Source organism: Pollicipes pollicipes, unplaced genomic scaffold (assembly GCF_011947565.3).
Source record: "Pollicipes pollicipes isolate AB1234 unplaced genomic scaffold, Ppol_2.1 Scaffold_4002;HRSCAF=4701_pilon_pilon_pilon, whole genome shotgun sequence".
In the NCBI taxonomy this organism is placed as follows: domain Eukaryota; kingdom Metazoa; phylum Arthropoda; class Thecostraca; order Pollicipedomorpha; family Pollicipedidae; genus Pollicipes; species Pollicipes pollicipes.
In genome coordinates, this window is record NW_023596420.1 from 32,539,177 (window position 1) to 32,559,587 (window position 20,411).

At 52.5% G+C, this 20,411-nt stretch overlaps 1 protein-coding gene across 7 annotated transcripts; it reads right to left on the reverse strand.

The window, feature by feature from the left end:
• Positions 1 to 9,038: 9,038 nt before the first annotated feature.
• On the reverse strand, positions 9,039 to 20,383 carry LOC119093275 (sorting nexin-6). Of its 7 annotated transcripts, none has more exons than XM_037216213.1 (13): positions 20,363 to 20,383; positions 18,029 to 18,118; positions 16,612 to 16,716; positions 16,067 to 16,177; positions 15,475 to 15,596; positions 14,951 to 15,074; positions 13,968 to 14,172; positions 13,366 to 13,481; positions 12,690 to 12,872; positions 11,736 to 11,753; positions 11,187 to 11,250; positions 9,827 to 9,912; positions 9,039 to 9,244 (listed from the first exon to the last, which is right to left on the reverse strand). In XM_037216213.1, the coding sequence occupies exons 2-13, from the start codon at positions 18,083 to 18,085 to the stop codon at positions 9,191 to 9,193; spliced, it is 1,245 nt and encodes a 414-aa protein (XP_037072108.1). In that variant the 5' UTR covers positions 18,086 to 18,118; positions 20,363 to 20,383; the 3' UTR covers positions 9,039 to 9,190. The 7 variants fall into 7 exon arrangements, with proteins under 7 accessions (XP_037072108.1, XP_037072102.1, XP_037072103.1 ...); XM_037216207.1 differs by lacking the exon at positions 20,363 to 20,383 and adding an exon at positions 20,245 to 20,333; XM_037216208.1 differs by lacking the exon at positions 20,363 to 20,383 and adding an exon at positions 20,205 to 20,251.
• Positions 20,384 to 20,411: the final 28 nt, after the last annotated feature.

Genomic DNA, 20,411 nt, shown 5'->3' on the forward strand with positions numbered 1-20,411 from the left:
GTAGCTGTATCTGCTACACTTCAATTGGAAACTGAAGATTATGAGTCTGCAATTCTTATGCTGACAATAGTCAACCTTCATTATACTATGAGGTGCTGATCAGACGAAATTATCAAACAAGCGATGGTTGCATTGCCAAAACTCGATAGCTTTTCTCTGAGTTTTGACAATATAACCAGAGTGTGCTTGACAAGGTCGCCTAACGTGTACCTGCTGGTACAATAAAGGTCGATCATTGTCAGAGTCCAGGCTCACAGCGGCCAAACGCCAGGAGCTGACGGCCTTTTGTTTTGCTACGTACTTTGCTGTCTACGTATATTGAGGAAAATAGCCAAATCACGACAGTTGTGATAGAGCTGGTCGTCGCTAGCGCCAAGTTGTCTTACTAGATTCTCGAACCATGTATTCACCGTCACATCGTTGTTGGGCTGCTTGGTTTCATTCTTAAGCCAGGAGCAAGGCGCGGTCCACACAGAACCTTAACCACGCCGGTTAACGGCTACTGCAGTCCACCTTCCTTCGATGTCATCATATTCAAGGCACGAAGCACATTCCAATGTCCACAAAGCGTACTTGGCCCAGCGCCACCGACACCAGCGGTGGTCACGGGTCCAAGCAGACCCTGCGTCGCAGAAGGCGCAGCGCGCCGCGCGGGAGTCATCGGTAGCGTCAGTAGCTATTGCTCGCCTCATAGCCCCGTCTGTATATTTTCCAGCCCGAAGTGGCGATGCCCGCCGGGTGGTCTCTGTTGCCCATGACAAAGACACTTCTGCAAGGCCCGAGGACGGCCGCTGTGCCCGTCACGTGACAGGCCGGACCGTTATGTCAGTGTGACGCACTTGTATCACGATGACCTTGTATCACGATGACCTTGTATCACGATGACCTTGTGAGGATGTTTTTGACAGCGATCCGGAGACGCGAATCATGTCGACCTACTGCTCGTCACTTCACTGCTCGTGCATTTAATTTGGAGCGCGTTGGAGGACCGCGGCAGGCATCGCAGATGCCTGTTTTGTCACGACTTACGGGATGTCGGAATTCATGAGAGCATTATTACGACGTGGAAGACACTGCAACACAGAACCAGTTTCTAAACGTTGCCAGCAGCGACCATGCCGCAGCGCAGGGGTTATTGGAATACGGAAATGCCGAGTGCATTCCGACCTCGTGTCATGTTTGGAAACTAACATCTGTTAACTTACCCACTTCTCAAACAAACTAGCATTGACCCAGCATTGGGGTGCGCGTTTAAACGTTCAAGCGAGACAGGTTTGCAAGGTGTTTGTATCTAGTTGGTGTTTAGTGCTCGTTTTGACTCGCCGGCGGAGCTGTGGTTGTGAGGTGAGCATGGGCATCAGGAACTTTCGAAGGGGGGGGGGGGGCAGGCTCAGGGTATACTTAAAAAACTTTTTTCCGAGGAGGCACGGAAGCGAGTCTAGGCCGTAGGAGAGGGGGGATGAAGGACCACACATTTGAAATAAGTAAATGTCCTAGGTGCTACGCTTTACAGCTACAGCTTTCACATTATCTCGGCCCATCCGTCAGGAAAAGTACCCTAATTGTACACGCCTTGCGACCAATTTGTGATGCACTGACTTTGCAATGTAGAAAACACACTTGGGCAATAACAGATTTAGAAGCTTCAAATGCTACGTGCCAAATCATGTGCCAAAATCCATAAAACCCGGATTTCTCCTGTAAAAATAGGTCACAGAATGAGGGCCGTTTTCGGATATTTGGCGTCTGAGCACAGCTCCTGTCCGCCGTTAGCGCCCAACTCCCCCCACCGGCTGCCCACTGGCGACGGCCGCCACCCGCATGGCTGTGAGCTGATCGTATGACTAGTTTGTTGCATATTTATGCATCAGCACTGCTAGGTAGTGGTGTGTAAAACAGGTGAGACGCCTGCTTCAGCACCTATTTTCGAATCTTCTACCCTTCAGCACACCACACAGAATACAACTTTCGGGAAGCTGTCTGCATGAGGCACGAACTGGTGGGCTGGGCTCACCTACCCCTCCTTTAACGTAACCAACTTTATCCGTTTTTATTTGTAGGAAAAAGGTGCACCCTTGTCTTAAACAAATCGCGTACCTATATCTGGCTCAGTTGTTAAGCGTATCCCGGTATTCTAGGAAAAGTTGGCGTTTTATTTTCCACGCATTGCCAGCTTTTCACGCGACCTCCGTAAAATGACCATGTTCTTCTGTCTGACTGAGAATTTGTGACATTATTTCAAAAGTCTACAAGGTTGAGGAACATTCTATATTTACCGCTATTACCTTATTTGTTTGGTAAATGTATCCATCTCTTAGGAATTTCATGAAACACCCAAATAAAGACTGATCAAATCACGCACAAAATGGCATGGATTGCCAATGTTTGATGTTTGATTGAGTGATCAATGCTGCTCATTGAATGTTCGTCTCATCACACAACACTAATTGCACCAGCTCCCCAGACGTCCGTCATGTGGTTCTCAGTCATTGCGATTCGGTGACCGATCATTGGGGTATGTATTAGCCATGCGTTTCCACACATGTCTCTTTCCGCTGTCATGTCCAACTGGTTAAGGTTGCCGACTCCAGAAGTTGGTAGGTGTCTGGGGTTGATTCCCAGAGGCGGCTGATTGTTTGATCATTATTATAGTTCTATATCATGTGTATATTATAGTTCGCCGCCTGCCAATTGGCGGGACACAAAAGGGTCTCCACGATGATGCAGTGTGATAGTGTCAATGCATTTGATAGCACATAAAGGGTTTCCCGAACGGATACAGGCAAAATCTTATGTTGAAATGGGCCACTGCTGGTCTCAGACAGCTCTACAAGCTGTTTGGACTAAACTTAGAAAGAAAAAGGCTGAAGCGTTTCGAAAACACTGATGTGTATTTCGTGGCTCAATGCCAGCAGCACTCAGAGACAACAATGAAAGGCGACAACCTTCTTCTTCACAAACTTTGCTTGTGTGGGACCACCGATCTCCGTCGTTTGACACGGCCATTTATAAACACAGGGCGTCGAATCGTGACAACTAGACGAGTGCATTGTACACGCTGTGCGGCACTTGCAATGCATCGAACTGCGTTGGTTTGCTCCTGCCAGACAAGTGCACCTGGTGAGCCCCGGGCCCTCGGGCCACAATCCTTCAGAAAGGCCTCCCGCCAACTCAAAGCTTGCTGGTCGTCTCTGTCGACCGCAGTGGTTGCCGGCACGTGCTCGAAGGTGCCGGCATCCCTCCTGAAGACTTACTTTAATCAAATCGTGCATCTAAAACTTCAGAGTACCACGTTGCTGCAGCATGAGGGGTTGGTGTAAACAAACACCAACATTACATGAAAGCCTAGTTTTGCCTGACATGCTGGACTACGCCAAACGTCTATAACATATCCAAATTGAGCTACACGACTCTGAGCTAGGGAAACTGTAAGCAGGCAGGCAAAAGAACCAAGGCTATTAAAAAAAAAACAGAACGAAAGTTTTGGCACCGGAGTAACGTAGAGTTTACCACCAACATCTTCATTCGCCTAGATGATAGGATAAAATGCTGCCATTTAACACATAAAGTATCGCGTCAGTCACGATTTACCGCTGGTGAACTAGGGTCATCGGCATGCATGTTTAACGTAAAACAAAAGTAACGTATATGCAGATTGAATCTGAAAAAGTGTGCGTTTGGGGGTAACCTTCAAAATGGGGAGCACCTTGAAAAGTGGGGATGCCCCCCTGGCCCCCTGATCCTTCACTTAGGGATGTGTCCCAAAAACAGCCCAGGCAGGTGAAAGCAAGTAGCAACACTCTTATCACAGGGTTTTTGTGGTTGCTGCAGTTCATTGCAGACATCAACAACATCAACAGCAGCAGTAACACTACATCGTCTCCCTTCGCCAACAACACCACTACTACACAGATATGGCACGGATTGGACACCGTCGCCAGCCATTTTATTAGTCTGCGGTCTGCGTGGTTCGCCTTGCCAAGCCCGAACAGCGCCAGCAGCACCTAAAGCTACCGTCCCGGCTCCGGGGAGGTCTGGTGGTTACCGCCCCTGCCGGGGAGAGCTGGCAGTACATGGATCTGCGTGCACAGCAGTCCAACGTGCACGGTTGGCAGCGAAGCATCGTTGCGGAGATTCTATGCAAATCGATAACGCTGCAACCTGTGTAAAATTTCTGCAGGGTCAGTGCATTTTTGCAGGTAGAAATTTTGGTGCGCATTTTCTTGTGAAGCTTCTTTCAACATTTTTTTTTTTAGAATGCATGGTGCCACCGCAGGTGGCGTAGCTATGCTATAGATCAGTTGCTTAGCAAAGGAATACATTACCATCGTCCAAATGTTGTGATGTGATCATCATAATGCTGCTATGACACCTAACAACATTTGGTATTGTGCATGCAGCAGGCTGCGTAAATGCGTCAGCGAGCACGAGTGCCTTAATTAACTACCAGCTGCTGTAAGTTCGCAAATCAATCCTCCCGTCAGCCAGCAGGTGTTAAAGTACCGCACAGAGGAAATGTGTAATCGCATGAATTTCTAATCCGACAGACTTACGGTCATAATTCTTTCACTAATATCCACTTTGGGACGTGGAAGTGCTTTCTTCTCCACCAGAACAGACCATCAGTAACTAGCCAGCGTATTCTCCGTCTTCGTTTTCCAACGTTATCTCGCCGCTTATCGTTAAACGACGCACCCACACGTAGTGGGAAACAACTGCGTCCCAGATTCGTTTATCACCTGTCCACGAGGCGACGTGATCACAAAAGACCACCGTGGCAATTCAGACGAGGGCACCACCCCACAACTGCCCCTATTCAGCGCCGGCCGATCGCTCCATCCAGACCGAGTACGCCCGAACTGGCCGCAAATGGCCTCAGATATTATCCACGTCCGCATCACCGATAGTTATGACTCCCGTAAATGGCATGCGAGGCGTCTGGGTAAGTGGCGCTCGTGGCCAGCCCGGGCCGCCCAGGAGGCGTGCCCCGACCGCCTCGTGCGCGCCGCGAGCCTGGGACTGGCCGGTGGAGGACCGCGGCGGCGAGAGCAGCCGGGCCCCGGGGCTGGGCAGATTGGGGCCCGCCGGGGTGCTCGGCCGCCTCCCGCCAGCGCGGCAGATTGGGAGGTATTGCAGAGCTGCCCCACTGGGGTCATGCAGGAGGAAAATACCGCTAGGTGAACGGGAAGCGTGCCAGACGGTTTGTTATCGGCCCAGGAGTGGAGCACTTTCGGCGGATTTAAAGGCAATGCGAGCGAATTATATTGCCGTTCGAAGCAGATGCCCAGCATCTATGCCGAACATCGGTTGCAGGCTTGAAGACATGCTTCCGCATGTCGTGACAAAGGAATAAGCAAGAGCATCGCGTGCTTAATTTTTCTGCCGATCTCGTGAGCGCGACTCGCGCTTAACGTACCGTTCGTGCTTACTGATGTCACTCACCAAGTGCCCACGAGTTCTGCACATCCACTAGCCACCCTTTTGTTTTACAACAAAAGCAACGCAAGGCCTTACCCCCTGCATCTTGCTTCCCACTGGGGATCCTTTCCCATGCCGTCCGCGGCATGTCAGTCTCCCCAGCGCATCCGACAGCCGCAGCTGCAGACGGAGCTGGTCCGACCCCGGGCCCCGTGCGGCCGCAGCACCCACCATGGTGACGGGCGCAGACCGGCCGCCAGTTTTGACAGCCGCCACCGGCCAGGTGTATCCGAGGGCAAACCGAGCGGCGGCCGAGCCAGGCCGCCGCCCCGGGCGATAAGACCGTGACCTCGGCGGTATCTTGCGCGGGTCAGGCAACCCACGTGGCCGGGCCTGTCAACTGCGCAGTCGGCTGGGCCGAGCCAGGGGCGTGTTCGGAACACATTTGCGCCGCGCATGTGCAGTAAAGGAGGGATTTGGCGTGCATTTCGCCTGGACCCTATGGTTTGGCAAGTCTTTTACGATCGGTAGCGTGACATGAGAGCCGCCTCACACGATGACGGCGTCATCAATGCTGACTGGGAAATGGAACAGCTCTATCGGAAACATTTCAAGAATGACGAGTCTTGCTAGCGAATTTATGTTTGACTGAGCTTGGTTGAAATGGATTATTCGGATCTGAAATCAAGCAAATGAAGCTGGATCCGAGTGTTCTTATAATGGTGACTTGCGAGCGTTTGAACTACATGAATGAATGAATGCGACACCGTGATCACTAATGCTTATAATGTCCTTCATTTTATTTCCGTGCCTAACAGCTTGGTCTGCCTGCCGCCTGCGACTGCCTACCTTTAAACGCCACCGCCTCTCGGAGCCCAGCAGTCTTCGTATCGCTACTCGGCAAACATCTTTGACTGCGCCAGCCTCTACGCTAAGCATTCGTGTATTTTGTGTGGGTTTTTGTCACCCGTTTATCATTTTTTCTTATTTAAACTGTGACGTATAGTGATTCGAATCACGCAATAACCACGCCGTGTTATGATTCTTGAACTGTGAAACTGTGGAAATGCATTGAATATAATTGAGGCACGGGCTGGCCAAAGACAATAGTGCAAACTTGCACGCCTGACAAACCGCACAGTTCTTTGGGCTTTGAACCTTTCAACCCCAGTCCAGAGCCCGGAGCATATGCGTTGTTGGGGCTGCGCGACGCACGCCGCTGCTGAGGCTACATGGCGTCGCCTGTCTCCACCCTGGCAGGAATTGCGGGCACGAGCCCGCAGTAGCACCCACTGCCAACTTAATGTACAGATTCCCAAGCTATGTTTAACTAGTTGGGTGACTCACTTTCAGTGTCATGTTAACCACACCGACTCTTCGTGGGTCGCGGTGGAGTCATGGGATGCTCAAAACGGAAGGGACTTTCCCCGCATACTGTCAGTACCTATGCAGGGCAACTCCGCATCCGACGAGCGTCATGATCAGCGAAGCCATAAACGAACCCGATTTGGTCAAAACGGAATCAATCGCAGGATCGAATTACATTCCGCTGAAGTTCAGCTCAAGTCTTCGCTGGCGGCGTGCACTGCGTCGCGCCGAGCGACGGATTCTCAGCGTGGAAAGGTGCGCATGGTGCTCACATTTGCGCAACTTAAAGATCAAAGAGCAAGAGGGAAAAACATTGGTAACCGAGTGCTTAATCGACCTCTACCATTACGCGCCGGGCGCAGGATGAGCTTGTAATACACATTTATATCCCAAAAGTATACTACAGCCATAATGGATTACTTATACAGGTACCAATATCTATCACTATGGTTGCCAGGTATCGATAGCTATATACTTGACAGCATCGGCCGCATCACTGCAGTTGTCTATCTCTCGAGAGCGATGTCTTCACTTTCGACTGACGTCTGTTCAACCCGCAATTTAATGCTCGTCCATTACGCCTGCTTGCGATTGCATCTGGACTGCAGCCTCCACGCTCCGGCATTGTTGTCCGCATGCCAAGCCATACCATCATCCCATGAAACGTATGAGCCCCCCGCGATAAGCACGAGGCCGACCCCGGCGCCGGTGCCATGGCAACTGCAGCACATCCCTGTGTAATCAGCGGGCTGGCCGGGCTGCGGGCCAGACGGACCGACGCCGTGACGTGTCCGACCCCGCCGTCGACACGGGAGTGCCGGCCGGGACCAGAGGCCCATGTGACGCAGCGGCCGCGGAGGATGTTGCGGCAGCCCTGCTGACAGCAGTCGGCCGGCTGACATCAGGGGCGAGCGACCCACCGGCGGCGGTATGCACGTCCTGTTTGTGCGCGCGCGCCGCGCCAGGACGGCCCGGTGACAGGCGCGCCGCTCCGACCGCGGCGGGGCAGGGTTCGAAAGAAGCGGCGACCATCGGTGCACAGCGGTCCGGCCGCGGGCGGGGCGTGGGACGCGGAGACCAACACACTCACTCACCGCGCCGGCCGCGACGGGGCAGGGTTCGAAGGAAGCGGCGACCATCGGTGCACAGCGGTCCGGCCGCGGGCGGGGCGTGGGACGCGGAGACCAACACACTCACTCACCGCGCCGGCCGAACGGGAACACCGCGCCATTCCAGAATATATTCTTCAATACACGGCAAACAGACGATACGTGGACACCCTGATACCAAAGCCACGCGGCGGCCACACCACGGCGTCGCGCGTTTGAATGCTGGCAAGAAAAGTGTGCTTGAGTGTGCCAAGGCGCTAGCACGCGCCGGGCCCTTCGTGCGGGCGGCGGCAGCCGGGCCGGCGCGCCGCCGGGACACGGGGCTCCGCTTCGGGCGCGCTGTCGTCTCCAAACGCAGCGCCATCGGACGCGCCGCGCGAGACGGTCACACCATCGGCGCGCGGCGGATGGCGCGGCGCGTCTCGGACATCGGTGAACGCTCAAGCTCGGGTCGCGGGGGACGGGCGGTGGACAGGGGCTCGCTGCAGGACGGTGCCAATGTCACAACGCTGGTGGATCAGGGCGTGACGTCGGGCTTCGTAATCAAATTTGAGCGCAACACCGATGCCAAACGAATACATAGCGTGCAACATTGAAAGCAATACACGACTGTTATAAATCGTCTGACTTCATGCTAAGCATTAAATAGGGTTGTCTTTTTAAACCTGGTTGGTCATGACACTAAGAAATAATCTTCATGCCCAAGGCAAATGCACTCCTGAGAACGAATACTTTCGCACAAGGACAACGTCATAAACAAAACACCGCGCCGCATAACATGCAAAATAATGCGGGCCCAGACAACGTGATAAATCTCCCGCCATATGAATAAATATGTATCACATGCACCTACAATTACGCGAACATATCGGCTTCACCCGCCGCCCGGGCCTATGACGTATACAGACGGGCCTTTAGAGCCAATAGGAAGCCTCAAAGGCTGTTTGGCATTACGTTGAGAAGTCCAGCGCCGCTCACAGCTCTCGTCCCGGCCTGGGAAGTACGCGGCGACCTCTGGAATGCGGCCCGGCCGAGCCGCCGTGCCGAGACTACACAGCGCCGGGCGCGGCGCGGCGCGTGGTTAAATAAGCACATCTGTGGCGGCTGCCGGCGCCCGCCGCCGACAGCCGGCAGCCGACGCCGCCTGAAGACGGCGACGGCGGGGTGACGGCGCGGTAGCCCGGTGGGTCACGACCGTCGGGTCGGGTCAGCGGGACCGGGCCAGGCCGGCGGTGACGTGCCCCCTCTGGGCGGAGGCGCGGCAATGACGTCTGCAGAGCCCGAAGGCCGTCCACCTACGAGGCTGCCTTCAGCGTGGCTATGCAGCCTCGGAGCATGTCCACCTGGGCCTGACGCAGACAAAGAAGGTACGGCATCATCACTCGCCCTCAATCGCTTGGAGGCAGCCGTCCCAAGGCGGCGCGGCGCCCAGCCCCGCGACATCTCCGGCCGGGCGGGTTGGTAGCACAGTGGGCGTTCTGTTTGTACACGTGAGGCGGAACGCTTGCATATGGCGTGGTTCGGTAAGCAGGGCGGCGATAGGCTCCCAGGCCGCCCGAAGGCCCGCGACCTGCGACGCGACGCATTAAACAAGCCTGCGACGAACATGGCTTCCCGTGTTATTCTTCACCAGGCAAGCCCAGTCACATTTGGGACAGCATGCAATCAAGATGTAATCAACTTCGACCGCGCCAAATACAGCCACGGCAGATGCAACAGATGTTCTTCACGGGTGGTCGCGACCCAGCAGCCGCATGCTTGCTGAGGGCGCAGCGCACTGAACCCCGTCCACCCCCGCTCCGCAGCGATGACTTAGCATTGTCGCGAGCGTGACGCAGACGCGCCGATAAACGGCTCGGGGGCTCATAGTGGTGCCCTTCCCCGGGCTGGATTCAGGCCGGTGCACTTCCACCACCTTGGCCGCTCCTTACCTTTCCGTGCTTTATCTCCAGCTCAGAAAGCTCCACTAGATGCTTCTTGAATGCCTTTACCCGCCGGGTTTTGAAGCTTTTCAGCTCTGAAAATGAGCGCACAGACTTCCAGAGCTGCATGTCAACAGCAAGCACGGAAGGAACACTTGCACGACGCCATATGGGCCTGAGCACACTTAACATACTCAACACTCGACAGTGCATCCCCAAAACAACTTCCACATCGCTAATACACTTAAATGCTTTTCAAAAAAGAAAATGTCGGAGCATTTCAGTAACTGTAGATTTAGGATAAGTCCGCTCCTCGATTTGATCGCTGCTCTTAGCCAGACTTGTACTTGACTCGCAATCAACTCATGAAAAAACGGCATCAACTGCGGAATCGACCTAATTTTCACTGAGTCATCCAAATCGTCAGCAAGCTGACTTATGCAGAAATGGAGTTTTGAGTCAGACACGGAACGATCCCCATCTCTTGGGAGTTATAGTCGTAGTCAGATCTCATATAAGATCTTCATTCATTAGGAACCTTCAAAGGCGGCACTGACAAGTCACAATTTACGGATGTCATCATCCGAAAGTCCCATTCCCATGCGATGCGTTTGGCCAACGACAGATCATTTTTTTCTGAAGGACGACGAGCGAATGGTTGCAGTCCATTGCACCTGCCGGCGGTCTGCGAGAAACTGGCTGGCTGCCCCCCCCCCCCCCCCCCACCCCTAGACGAACAAAAGAAAAAAAACACGAGGATCAAACCATAAAAAGACAACGGTTCCATTGCGCAAGATTCATCTATCCCCATCCCAGTGCGTCTCAGGCCTAGGAACTGTTCTCCCACAAAGACACAACAATGACCAACCATCCCTGATCAAGCGAAATGAGCCAGCGCGCGAAGACCAACAGGGGAATAAGTTTCCACGCAGCTGGCGAGCAGTAAAACGGCGAACGCATGTAGCCATTTCTCAGCGGCCGGCGGCGCACAAAGCCGGCACCGGGAGCCGATTAGCCATGACGTTCGGGCGCCGCCACAGCGGCCGCGGCGGCAGCTGGAGGCGTTCGCGGCAGCCGGGCGCCGTCCATCACGTCACCGCGCTAACGCACACGCGGCACGTGGCGTTCAGCGCCGTGAGGGAGCACTCAACGCGCGCAGCGGCGGATGCGTGGACTGAGCAGAGGGAAACGAGAATCGCGTCCACAGAGGAGTGAGGTCTGGATTTGCACAGCTGGCAGCGTAACCGATCGTTTAACAGACTAAAGAGATTCATTAAAACGAATTGGATTTGTAATGCAGCGGCGTTTCACGCGTTACTACCGGGCGATCGCCACTGCCGCCACATGCAGCAGTTCCCAGAGAGCTCACCTTCTTTGGCCTTCCCCGAGATATGCTCGAATCTCTCACACGCCTGCTGCTGGGCCATCTCCGCCTGTAACAGCAGGCACACCGCATTACGCAAAGCCAACACGAGAGCACGACACCTGGTCAACTCAAGCAACCCTAGCATCCAGATCCCTCAGCAGACACTACAAGCTCGTCAGCGGCGCTGAAGTCGGCTCCCATACCTCCTTAACGATTTACAAACGCTGTTCTCTATCGCAGACGGCACATGCGCATGGCTCTGCCGGGAAGCTTTGCAACATGAATGGGAGAAACCACGAGGCCACACGGCCAAGAGAAACGGGAGGCGAGGCCGTAAGATGACTAAAACCGAGGGAATGCCAAGCAAACAAGGCGTTTAGCGCTTTTGATCGGAACATGCTACGGGGCCGTCACGTGACAGTCTGCTGTTTTAAGTCTGGGGGCTTCCATTTAGCTGACGCTGTAACTTCCGAGACGCCGATAGTGCGCCGAGTGGGCGGAGGAACGCTGCCAACGTAATAAGGCACGACACCCTGCCCATAGCCAACTTACGTCCACGACATCCACGGCCTTTAGAAGCGGCATGAAAGCGAAAAGCGGTTAGCGAGACAAAAGCAGCGCTCGCCCGGCCAGCAATCCAGAACAAGTGATACGAGCCGGCAGAAGGATACTGGGGGCAACAAACAGTGTGTCGGGTGCCACTGAGGATTCGTGACGCACTCAGCTGCTGAGGCTGAACGGCGTCGCCTGCTTCCCACCCTGGCGGGGAGGGCGGGCACCACGGGAAATCGATCTCCGTACCTCTGGCTTCCCAGACGCGCAGCGGTTAACGCAGGCGCGTTTATCGCCACAGTATTGGCACCCGGAGCCAACAAACACACCACGCAAAATACAAATACATATATGCAAGGTCCAAAGGCATGAAGAACAAAGAATCCCAACTAAGAATTCCAACATGAAAAATATGAGGGGCTAAGCCTTTCAAGAAGTAGTAAGTTCGTTGACTCCAATAAAACCAGAACAGGGGGAGACAATATTGTCTCAAATGAACTCAGCGCCCGTAATGACAACACGTGAAGACATGTTGCGCGTCGGATACTTCGTAAGCCCAGCAAAGACGGAGTGGGTCCCTACAAAGCCATGACGCAATATTAGGAGGAAAGACCTACTCTGCCTCAAAAATGACTGCAATAATTAAATGTCGATCAGCAATACAGGATATGCTACCATGACCTGAAGGCCAGGACGTATCCGTTCAAAACTACCTCAAGCCTTAACGATATGATAACTTCGAGGCGACTGAGCCAGTGGAGACGCACAAATATAACTCTCCATAGCCCTAACCTGCGTCTCTTCCCACGTCAGCCACCACCTCGCCAAACCGTCGCACACGACACTGTCTCCGCGGCGATGGCTTTCCAGCAGGGCACCACACATCAGCAAGCGTCGCACCGTCCCTCCCCACACCGACACACGCCCCTCCCCCCCCCCCCCCCCCCCACTCACCACGTGCACGTCCTTGTTCTTGGCGCGCGCCCTCTCGAGTCCCTTGTTGGCCTGCTCGTAGTCGGCCAGGCAGCGGAGCCGCCGGTACAGCAGCGCCTTGACGGCCGTCGCGTCCCGCTGGTAGTACCGCAGCAGGTCCGACAGCTTCAGGTCCTCGTCGCTCGTCACGCGGTTCTCGATTTTCTGCCGGCGGCCGCGGGAGAGCGGCGCGTGACGCGGGGCAGGGGTGTCGCGAGGGGGCGGGGGGGGGGGGAGGGAGGGGATGGCGGGGTTTATGGGAGGGAACCGAGAAGGCCGACAGCAGGCAAGAACGGCGCCAAGCACGAACGTTTCGACACGATGCGTTGATGGGGTATCGTTAATGACTGCTTGATGCGATCACACCTTCACTGAGCGATTGTTGAGCCATTGGCATGGCATGGTCGAGGCATGGTGGGAGGCAGAATGTTCCCAAATGGCCAATGCTACCCAAATAACACCAACGGCGCGACCAACGCATCTAAAATAATTAAGAGCACAATGAGAACATGATAAAAACCACGACAAAGCACGACCAAGAGCCCGAACTCAGCATTATAAATCTCAGACAGCCATCTATATCGCCTGGCCACCACATCCACCAAGACATGGCGCCATGCATCACCTCCAGGGACCTCCCCCGACAGGGACGCCTCACCCTGACTTTCTCGAAGATCTCGGAGACGCTGTGCAGGAAGCGGTCCAGCTCGTTGCTCTCGACCGTGCCGAGCAGCGAGAGCCCACCCGACACCTTGATGTAACAGTCGGCCACGTCTGCGGCACAGCGGCCGGTCAGCACCGCACGCAGTGCCCGGCGGCGGCGGCACCCGGCCTAAGAGCGCAACGCCGAACAGCAATCTCGCCATGTTAGACTGAACGTGTTTCGAATGACTATGGCGGCGTTAATAGGGTCATATTTCTTCGCCAGCTCGGGAACCACAAGCGATTTGTGAGTTGAGAACGTGGTTGGTTATTGCCTGGTTATTGACAGCTGGTTATTTTATGAGTTTCGCATGATAACATGGCGCAGCGTTTTTTTTTATTACTGTGACCGAACTGTTTCAGCTATTTTTCTCATCAAAGATAACACGTGTCTAGCTAGTCAGAGGCGGAAAATAATAGGCTGGATCGCACACTGTTCTACACTGCTTCCAACCCAATTAAAAGTCGCTACCACCAGCACCAGTCAGAATCCACGACCTACAGACAACCAACAGCCACCACTCGCTCTGGCTCTCTGCTTCCTCTCACATGACTAACTTTTTCGGCTGCGCGTCATACGGTCGGCGCGCGCCGTCGCCTCCTTGATGTGCTCGTGGAAGACGAGCACGAAGCTCTTCTCGTGGTCGAAGAACTCGTCGACGTCGCGCTGCGTGGCCTGCAGCAGCAGCTCGTCGGTCGTCTTGCTGAACGAGCGCATGAGTCCCTCGAGCCGCTCCTTGCGGTTCCGGCCGCGCACCGACAGCTGGTGACAAGAGCCGCAGCGGTTAGGTCCGGCCGCTGGGCTGGGAGCCGTGCTGGGATCAGCCCATAGTCAGCAGGTGGGTCAGCCCAGTCGGCAAGCGAGTCAGCCCACGGTCAGCACGTGGGTCAGCCCACAGTCAGCGGGTGGGCCAGCCCATAGTCAGCAGGTGGGTCAATCCAGTCAGCAAGTGGGTCAGCCCACTGTCAGCACGTCGGTCAGCCCACAGTCAGCACGTGGCTCAGCCCACAGTCAGCGGGTGGGTCAATCCACAGTCAGCATGAGGACCAGCTCACAGTCAGCAGGTGAGTCAGCCCAGTCAGTGGGTGGGTCAGTCCACAGTCAGCAGGCGGGTGTTGAGCGGACGTGGAGGAGTGGTCTGAGCGCCTGGATGTCGGCAAGGCGGTCGTTCGAGGGTCGACCACATGTTGCCATCAGGAAGCATTAAACGATGGTACAAAGCTGTGTAGACTTCCCGCGGTAGTGAGATAAGCAAGAAGACGTGCAATGAACACAAACACGTAATACAGGGAACTTTTTGCAAGCAAAAGACCAGTATGCACCGCATGCAGCAGCATCACACAACAGCAACAGTTCTCATCAATTACAGAATGGAAACACAACCCAGTATGCAGATGGTAAATCAACATAAACCGGCAAACAGTGATGGACAAATGCATTTTTCGACTGACACATTCACCATCGTTATACGTTCCGAAGACGAGGAGCTACAATACAAGACTCTAAGGTTCCCTACGGCGCATCCGCGACGTGTCCTCACATCTTGATCGTATTCCAGAAAGACCGTAAAGTTGTGCTCCTCACGGAACACGTTGTGACAGGCCAAACGAGTCAGGAAAGTCTCGTGCATGGCCACCGTCTTCTTGAACGTAGCCAGGTACTCCCTGTGGACAAACACAGCAGGAGAGATTAATCGTCGAAGGCACACACCCAGCAGCCAACAAAGCCAGAAAATGGCAATGCCGACTACGATGTCGACTGAAAGATTGATCAACCGTGGTCGAATGTTATGCTACTTAAACAATACTCCGTGACTTAGCGACCACGGATTATGTATCACACTTCTGACTAAGCTTCTGTGAGTACACTCGTAAACTAAATCAACAAGTAAATTTGCAGATGTTGATGCACACTGGCAAAAACGGCCCTCGGACGTACGATGCGCTAGAACTAGCTGCAAAATCTCGACGAGGCCTTTGGAAGACTTTTAGCATGAGGAGTGACACTGGACAGAAGAGTTCGAAAATGACACGATCTGCCCAGCGGCACTTGGCATATGCTCACTGTTCCAGCTCCTGCTTCATTTTGTTGAACTCCTCCTTGGTCATGTTGCCCTCGCCCTCCCCCAGCTTTTGCAGTTTCTCCCTGGACGCGTCAAAGTCCGGTCTAGGTGGCGCCGGAGGAATCTGCCAAAAACCCGGCCAGTTAGAGCGCCATGGGAAAGATGATTAATATGGTTTTAAGTGTAGAAAGTTCGGGCGCCAGGCAATTCGCAGCTGTTCATCAATCAACACGAGACCGCGAAGTTAACAGCCATGGTGCACATGACAAGAGCATACACTGACAGGCACCAGCATAAGCTTGAACCTTTACACGCAATCTACGCGATGTTCAGAAATAAAACACCGAAGACGGGTGGAGAAAATGATCTTCTACGACGTAATGCGACGTTACCTCGGGCACGTCTGCCTCAGGAACGTCTGCGCCTGCAACACTGCACTTGGTCACTGCACCTTAGTTGATGACGTCTCGACGGACATCATTCCGAGCGATACCAACCGGCCACGCATACCTCACCAGCATGACCACAGCACCATCAGTATGCCTGACTGTCACCTGCCATCTGACACATCTGTCTGAGCCTCGCTGGACTCACAATGAGGCCGAAGTACCGCTCATTCTCCTGCAGACAGTTGTGAAGCCAGATGAACTCCTCGTGTTGGCGAACCACAGAGAACTCTGGCTTGGCAAAGTAGGGCAGCGTCGTCTGGCGGAAAGTGAGTCATGAGTACACGCCTCACCAAACCACCCACTGGGTACTGGGCAACATGCATCTAGCAATGCAGGAGACTGCACAGGCTTCTATCTACAGAACAGATCGTCGAGGCGGGGGACAGCAGAGACATAGAGACGGCCAGCAGCGACCGACATCGGACGGAAGTCCCTGAGCTGATGGCTGCTTGAAACAAGGCAAGACTGGCTTGTTTCACGGGCAGACATCAGGCCACGCTCGTGCGCCGTGACCTGTGCGAACCAGCTTCCTACACGAGCTCGCCTCTGACAGGTCCGGCTGGGTCACCAGCCTCCATAGTAAGTCACGTCATTTGGAGCTATGGGTGTGCAGCAAGTTCACGTGCACCATCTGAACAGGGTCGCTTATTTCATCCTGCCAATAGCCGACTTACTGCGACTCCAACCTACCCTGGTGTGGACTGTGAACTTGACCTTGTCGCGCTCGCTGAGGGCGTCCGATATATCCACATGTAGGTGTGTATCGGACAGATCCACGGTGTCGGACCGACCCGGCTGGAACCACAGGCCACACCGTCAGCCGGAGCTCCGTCACGTGCCCATTCAATCACCGCTGCAGCTTTACCGCCCAATTTTCCAAGTATTTATGTACTTCTTCACAATATTTTAATTGGTTGGGAGATGAGCCCCGATCGTGAGACCCCAGGTGGATGGCAGAATGTTGCAGGGAATGTTTACTTGCCGTAACGTTAAGCACGGTCCGTCCTGGCCTCTGACCAGGCAGGTGTCCGTATCCCAAGGGTGGATCCAGCATCCCTTGCAGTTCCATGCTTATGGGACCCGAGGGTCTTTGGGGTGCCAGAAGGGGGGGGGGGGGGCTCCAGGCACATGTCTGCCTCTGACATCCCCTGCTCTTGAGCTCAGCCACTGCTACCAGCTGCAAGCCATCCCAGTGCAAATAACAAGGACTTGAAAGACTCAAACCCACTCTGGCAGGGGTGGGGTGGGGTGGGGCAGGGGCAGGGGTAGGCAAATTGTAAGACAAGCTCTCTATGCCACTGTGCCACTGGGGCAGGCAACTGAACCAATAGATGATGCACAATGACCACTATATGTAACAGGCTCCTTATCATCACCACATCTAAGCAGCAGCACAAATACAAAATCACCAGCATTTAAGGCGACTATGAGCAGTGTGCAGGCTGTGAGTCTTACCAGAATAGTGACAGCATCTCCAGCCTGGGCAGCAAAGCCCAGGCTTTCCTAGAATATATTTCTTTGGCATCACTGATTGCAGCTTTATAACTTTCACCAACAAAGCATGCAATTCTCAGAATTGCAGTGTGCAGTGTGGGAACATAATTTAATTATTTTCCCACACTGATCTCCCAATATGGCAATGCATACCACAACCTCAGACTGGAGTACTACATATACATGGACATGTACTCAGGTTCATTGTGACCAATGGCTATGCTATTAACATTTATGTTACATTGTTCTCAGCCATCAAAACTATAAATTGTGACAAACTGATAAACTTTGGTTGACTGAAATGATCATGGATCATCCATACCCCAAAAGCTTTCTAGCAGTATAGTTTTGCAAATGATGAAAGACGGACCTGCCAACATATCAATAAAACAAATTCACACACATTCCCCAAGGACAGCTGATCCCATTGCCATAGGGTTTGACAGCATCTCCATGATGACTATTGGTAGATCACACATCTGCCATTACCTTACTCTCTCCATCAGGCAAGAAGTGTTTGACTGATACAACAGTCATGGAGCTTAAGCTTTAAATTATTCACACCGCTGCTCAGCAAAACACAGGAACTATGCCAATTCACAATCACACTAACCTTCAAAGGAACTTCCTTCATGTTGTCAGCATCTTCATTCAGAGAATCTTCCAGCATGTTCCTTATCAATAGTACTTGAAAGCCAGTTATCTAAAGATAAAGTGAGAGAGATTTGAAATCCTGCTTGTTACATACCTATCACATGGGACTGAACTGTGCCATGAGAGTCATGTAATCCTCAAAGCGGACCAGTGTTTATATAGCAATATCCTGTAACAAGTAGCCCAGGACTAGCATCACAATGGAAAGCAAAATCAGATAGGCATATTGGTTGTGCAGGCTGCATCTATTCAAAAATGTGATATCCTAGTAAAATCAAAACAAGTAAAATCCAAAATGAAGCTGAAGATGCCTTTACAAGTAACTAAACAGAATGCAGATATCTCTAGCTGCATTAGTTTTGATACATTACCTCCCTCATATAATAGATACTGAATTCTTGGCAATAGTGCTACTACATAAATATCATCTTCAGCTTTTGAGCCTCCAAGCTGAATTTTGATCCTTGAAGCTGAATTTTGTAGTGCTGAGAGAAAGAGAACGAGCTCTCTCTCTCTCTCTCGAAAAGTGCTCTCGCTCTCTCGCCGGTCAGGAAAAGAAACTCGTTAACTAACGCAATCGAGCTTCAAAGTTCTCTATCTCGTCCTCTCTCTAGAGAGAGAAGCAAAGAAAAGAGGGAAAAGGAAGGGGAAGAAAGAAAAGGAGGGAAAAGTCCATCTTCCCCTCACTCGATCAGACTCTCTCTCCGAAACATCGAAGAAAGGGAGATCTCTCCTATCCACAAGCTAAGGGAGAGAAAAAAGAGAAGAGGAGAATGAATCTAGAGGGAGAACCGACTCTCCCTCTCTCGCTCGCCTCTCTCTCCGCACGTATTCTCTCCCCCCCCATCTCTTCCCCTCTCTCTCTCTCCCCTCACTCTCTCTCTCTCCCTCACTCTCTCTCTCCCTCACTCTCTCTCTCCCTCACTCTCTCTCTCCCTCTCTCTCTCTTTTTCCTTCTCTCTCTCTTTAGGCTGAGGGCATTGCATGCTACTGGCAGCAGGGCCCAACATGCCATCACACAAATGTCCACAATGGATGCTTAAGGCAAACAGGAGAGACCTGGTTACAATTTTTTTCTTACAGGGCACAGGGGAAAAGCTGGAGACCACCCAGATCACAGCAGAAGGAGTAACTCTTCAAGATTACCCATGATACCTGCTTTGCCAGCAGAAATGCACCTAAAGTATACATTTCAGATGCATTCTTGGGATGCCATTGACAAAGCATGCTGTGTGAACCAGCACCAAATCTTGTTCCAATTGAACCAGCACCAAACTGAACCCGCATCAAATCAAAGGGATGCCAGTAGTGTAGTGGTTAATGTGTCCGTGTTAACTGCTGCTCGTCTGGGAAACCAGAGGTACAGGGTTCAATTCCCCATAGTGCCTGCCCTTCCTGCCAGGGTGAGAGGCAGGCAATGCCATATAGCCTCAGCAGCTGAGTGCATTGTAAAGCACCAATGACATGCACACAGACACACAGCACCAAATCTTGAAATGCAGGCAAGGACATCACAAATCAGTGCTAACTGCCAGGGATACTACAGCCAGATATCAAATCATGTGTCCCCCTACCCAATATGACAATTTCAAAATGAATGCTGCAGTCAAGGCACCCTTGACCCCCACCAACAAAGAAAGATGTTCAGCTTGACCCATTAGAGCATGAGCTCAGGTAACCTGAAATCACCAGTTGCCTTTTTCCTTCTGAGATCCAGGTGATGGGCTGATATTTTTGTTTAATCCACACCTGTTACAATGAAAAAGGGTCTTTCATTTCATTTGGTTATCACCTAATAATCATGTGTGGCACAAGAACACTGGGTGTATTGGACAACTCCAAGTGACAGTGCAAACAAACAAATGAAGGTCAAGCAAAAAGACAAGCATGGGGAAAAGAGGAAAAGTACCAAGCTGTACATCAATGTAACCAAATGTAACCTCTTTAAACAATCAATTTCTAGCCTCTCAAGCTAAATCTCCAAAAGTACACAGGAAAATATTGCAAGATCACAGAACTACCACATTTTACAAAATATGGAACATGCCCTTTATGCGTCAGCACATAAGTCACGAACGCCATTAAACGCATCTGACTCCCACCCCGACTACTAACAAAATCGTGTGCACTCGTACGTTGCTTATCTACAAATTCTGATTGGTTACCACCACGTACGTCCTTTAGTCCTTCACAGCGTTGATAGTCAAAGTTGCGGCTATTCACAAGATACCACTAATGCAAAAATAACGAGCATCAATGATGTAATTAACACACTCAACTCTTCTATGTCTACCTTTGTTTATTTTTGATTATTTTGAATACATTTTAAAATCAATGAATGA

Excerpts from the sequence above, each read along its gene's own strand:
- LOC119093275 (XM_037216213.1), bottom strand. The coding sequence starts at position 18,085 with ATGCTGGAAGATTCTCTGAATGAAGATGCTGACAACATGAAGGAAGTT. Across the intron at positions 12,873-13,365 it reads AGATCTTCGAGAAAGTCAGG|AAAATCGAGAACCGCGTGAC; the intron begins GTGAGGCGTCCC and ends GGCCGCCGGCAG. Across the intron at positions 9,913-11,186 it reads CTCGGGGAAGGCCAAAGAAG|AGCTGAAAAGCTTCAAAACC; the intron begins GTGAGCTCTCTG and ends GCTCATTTTCAG.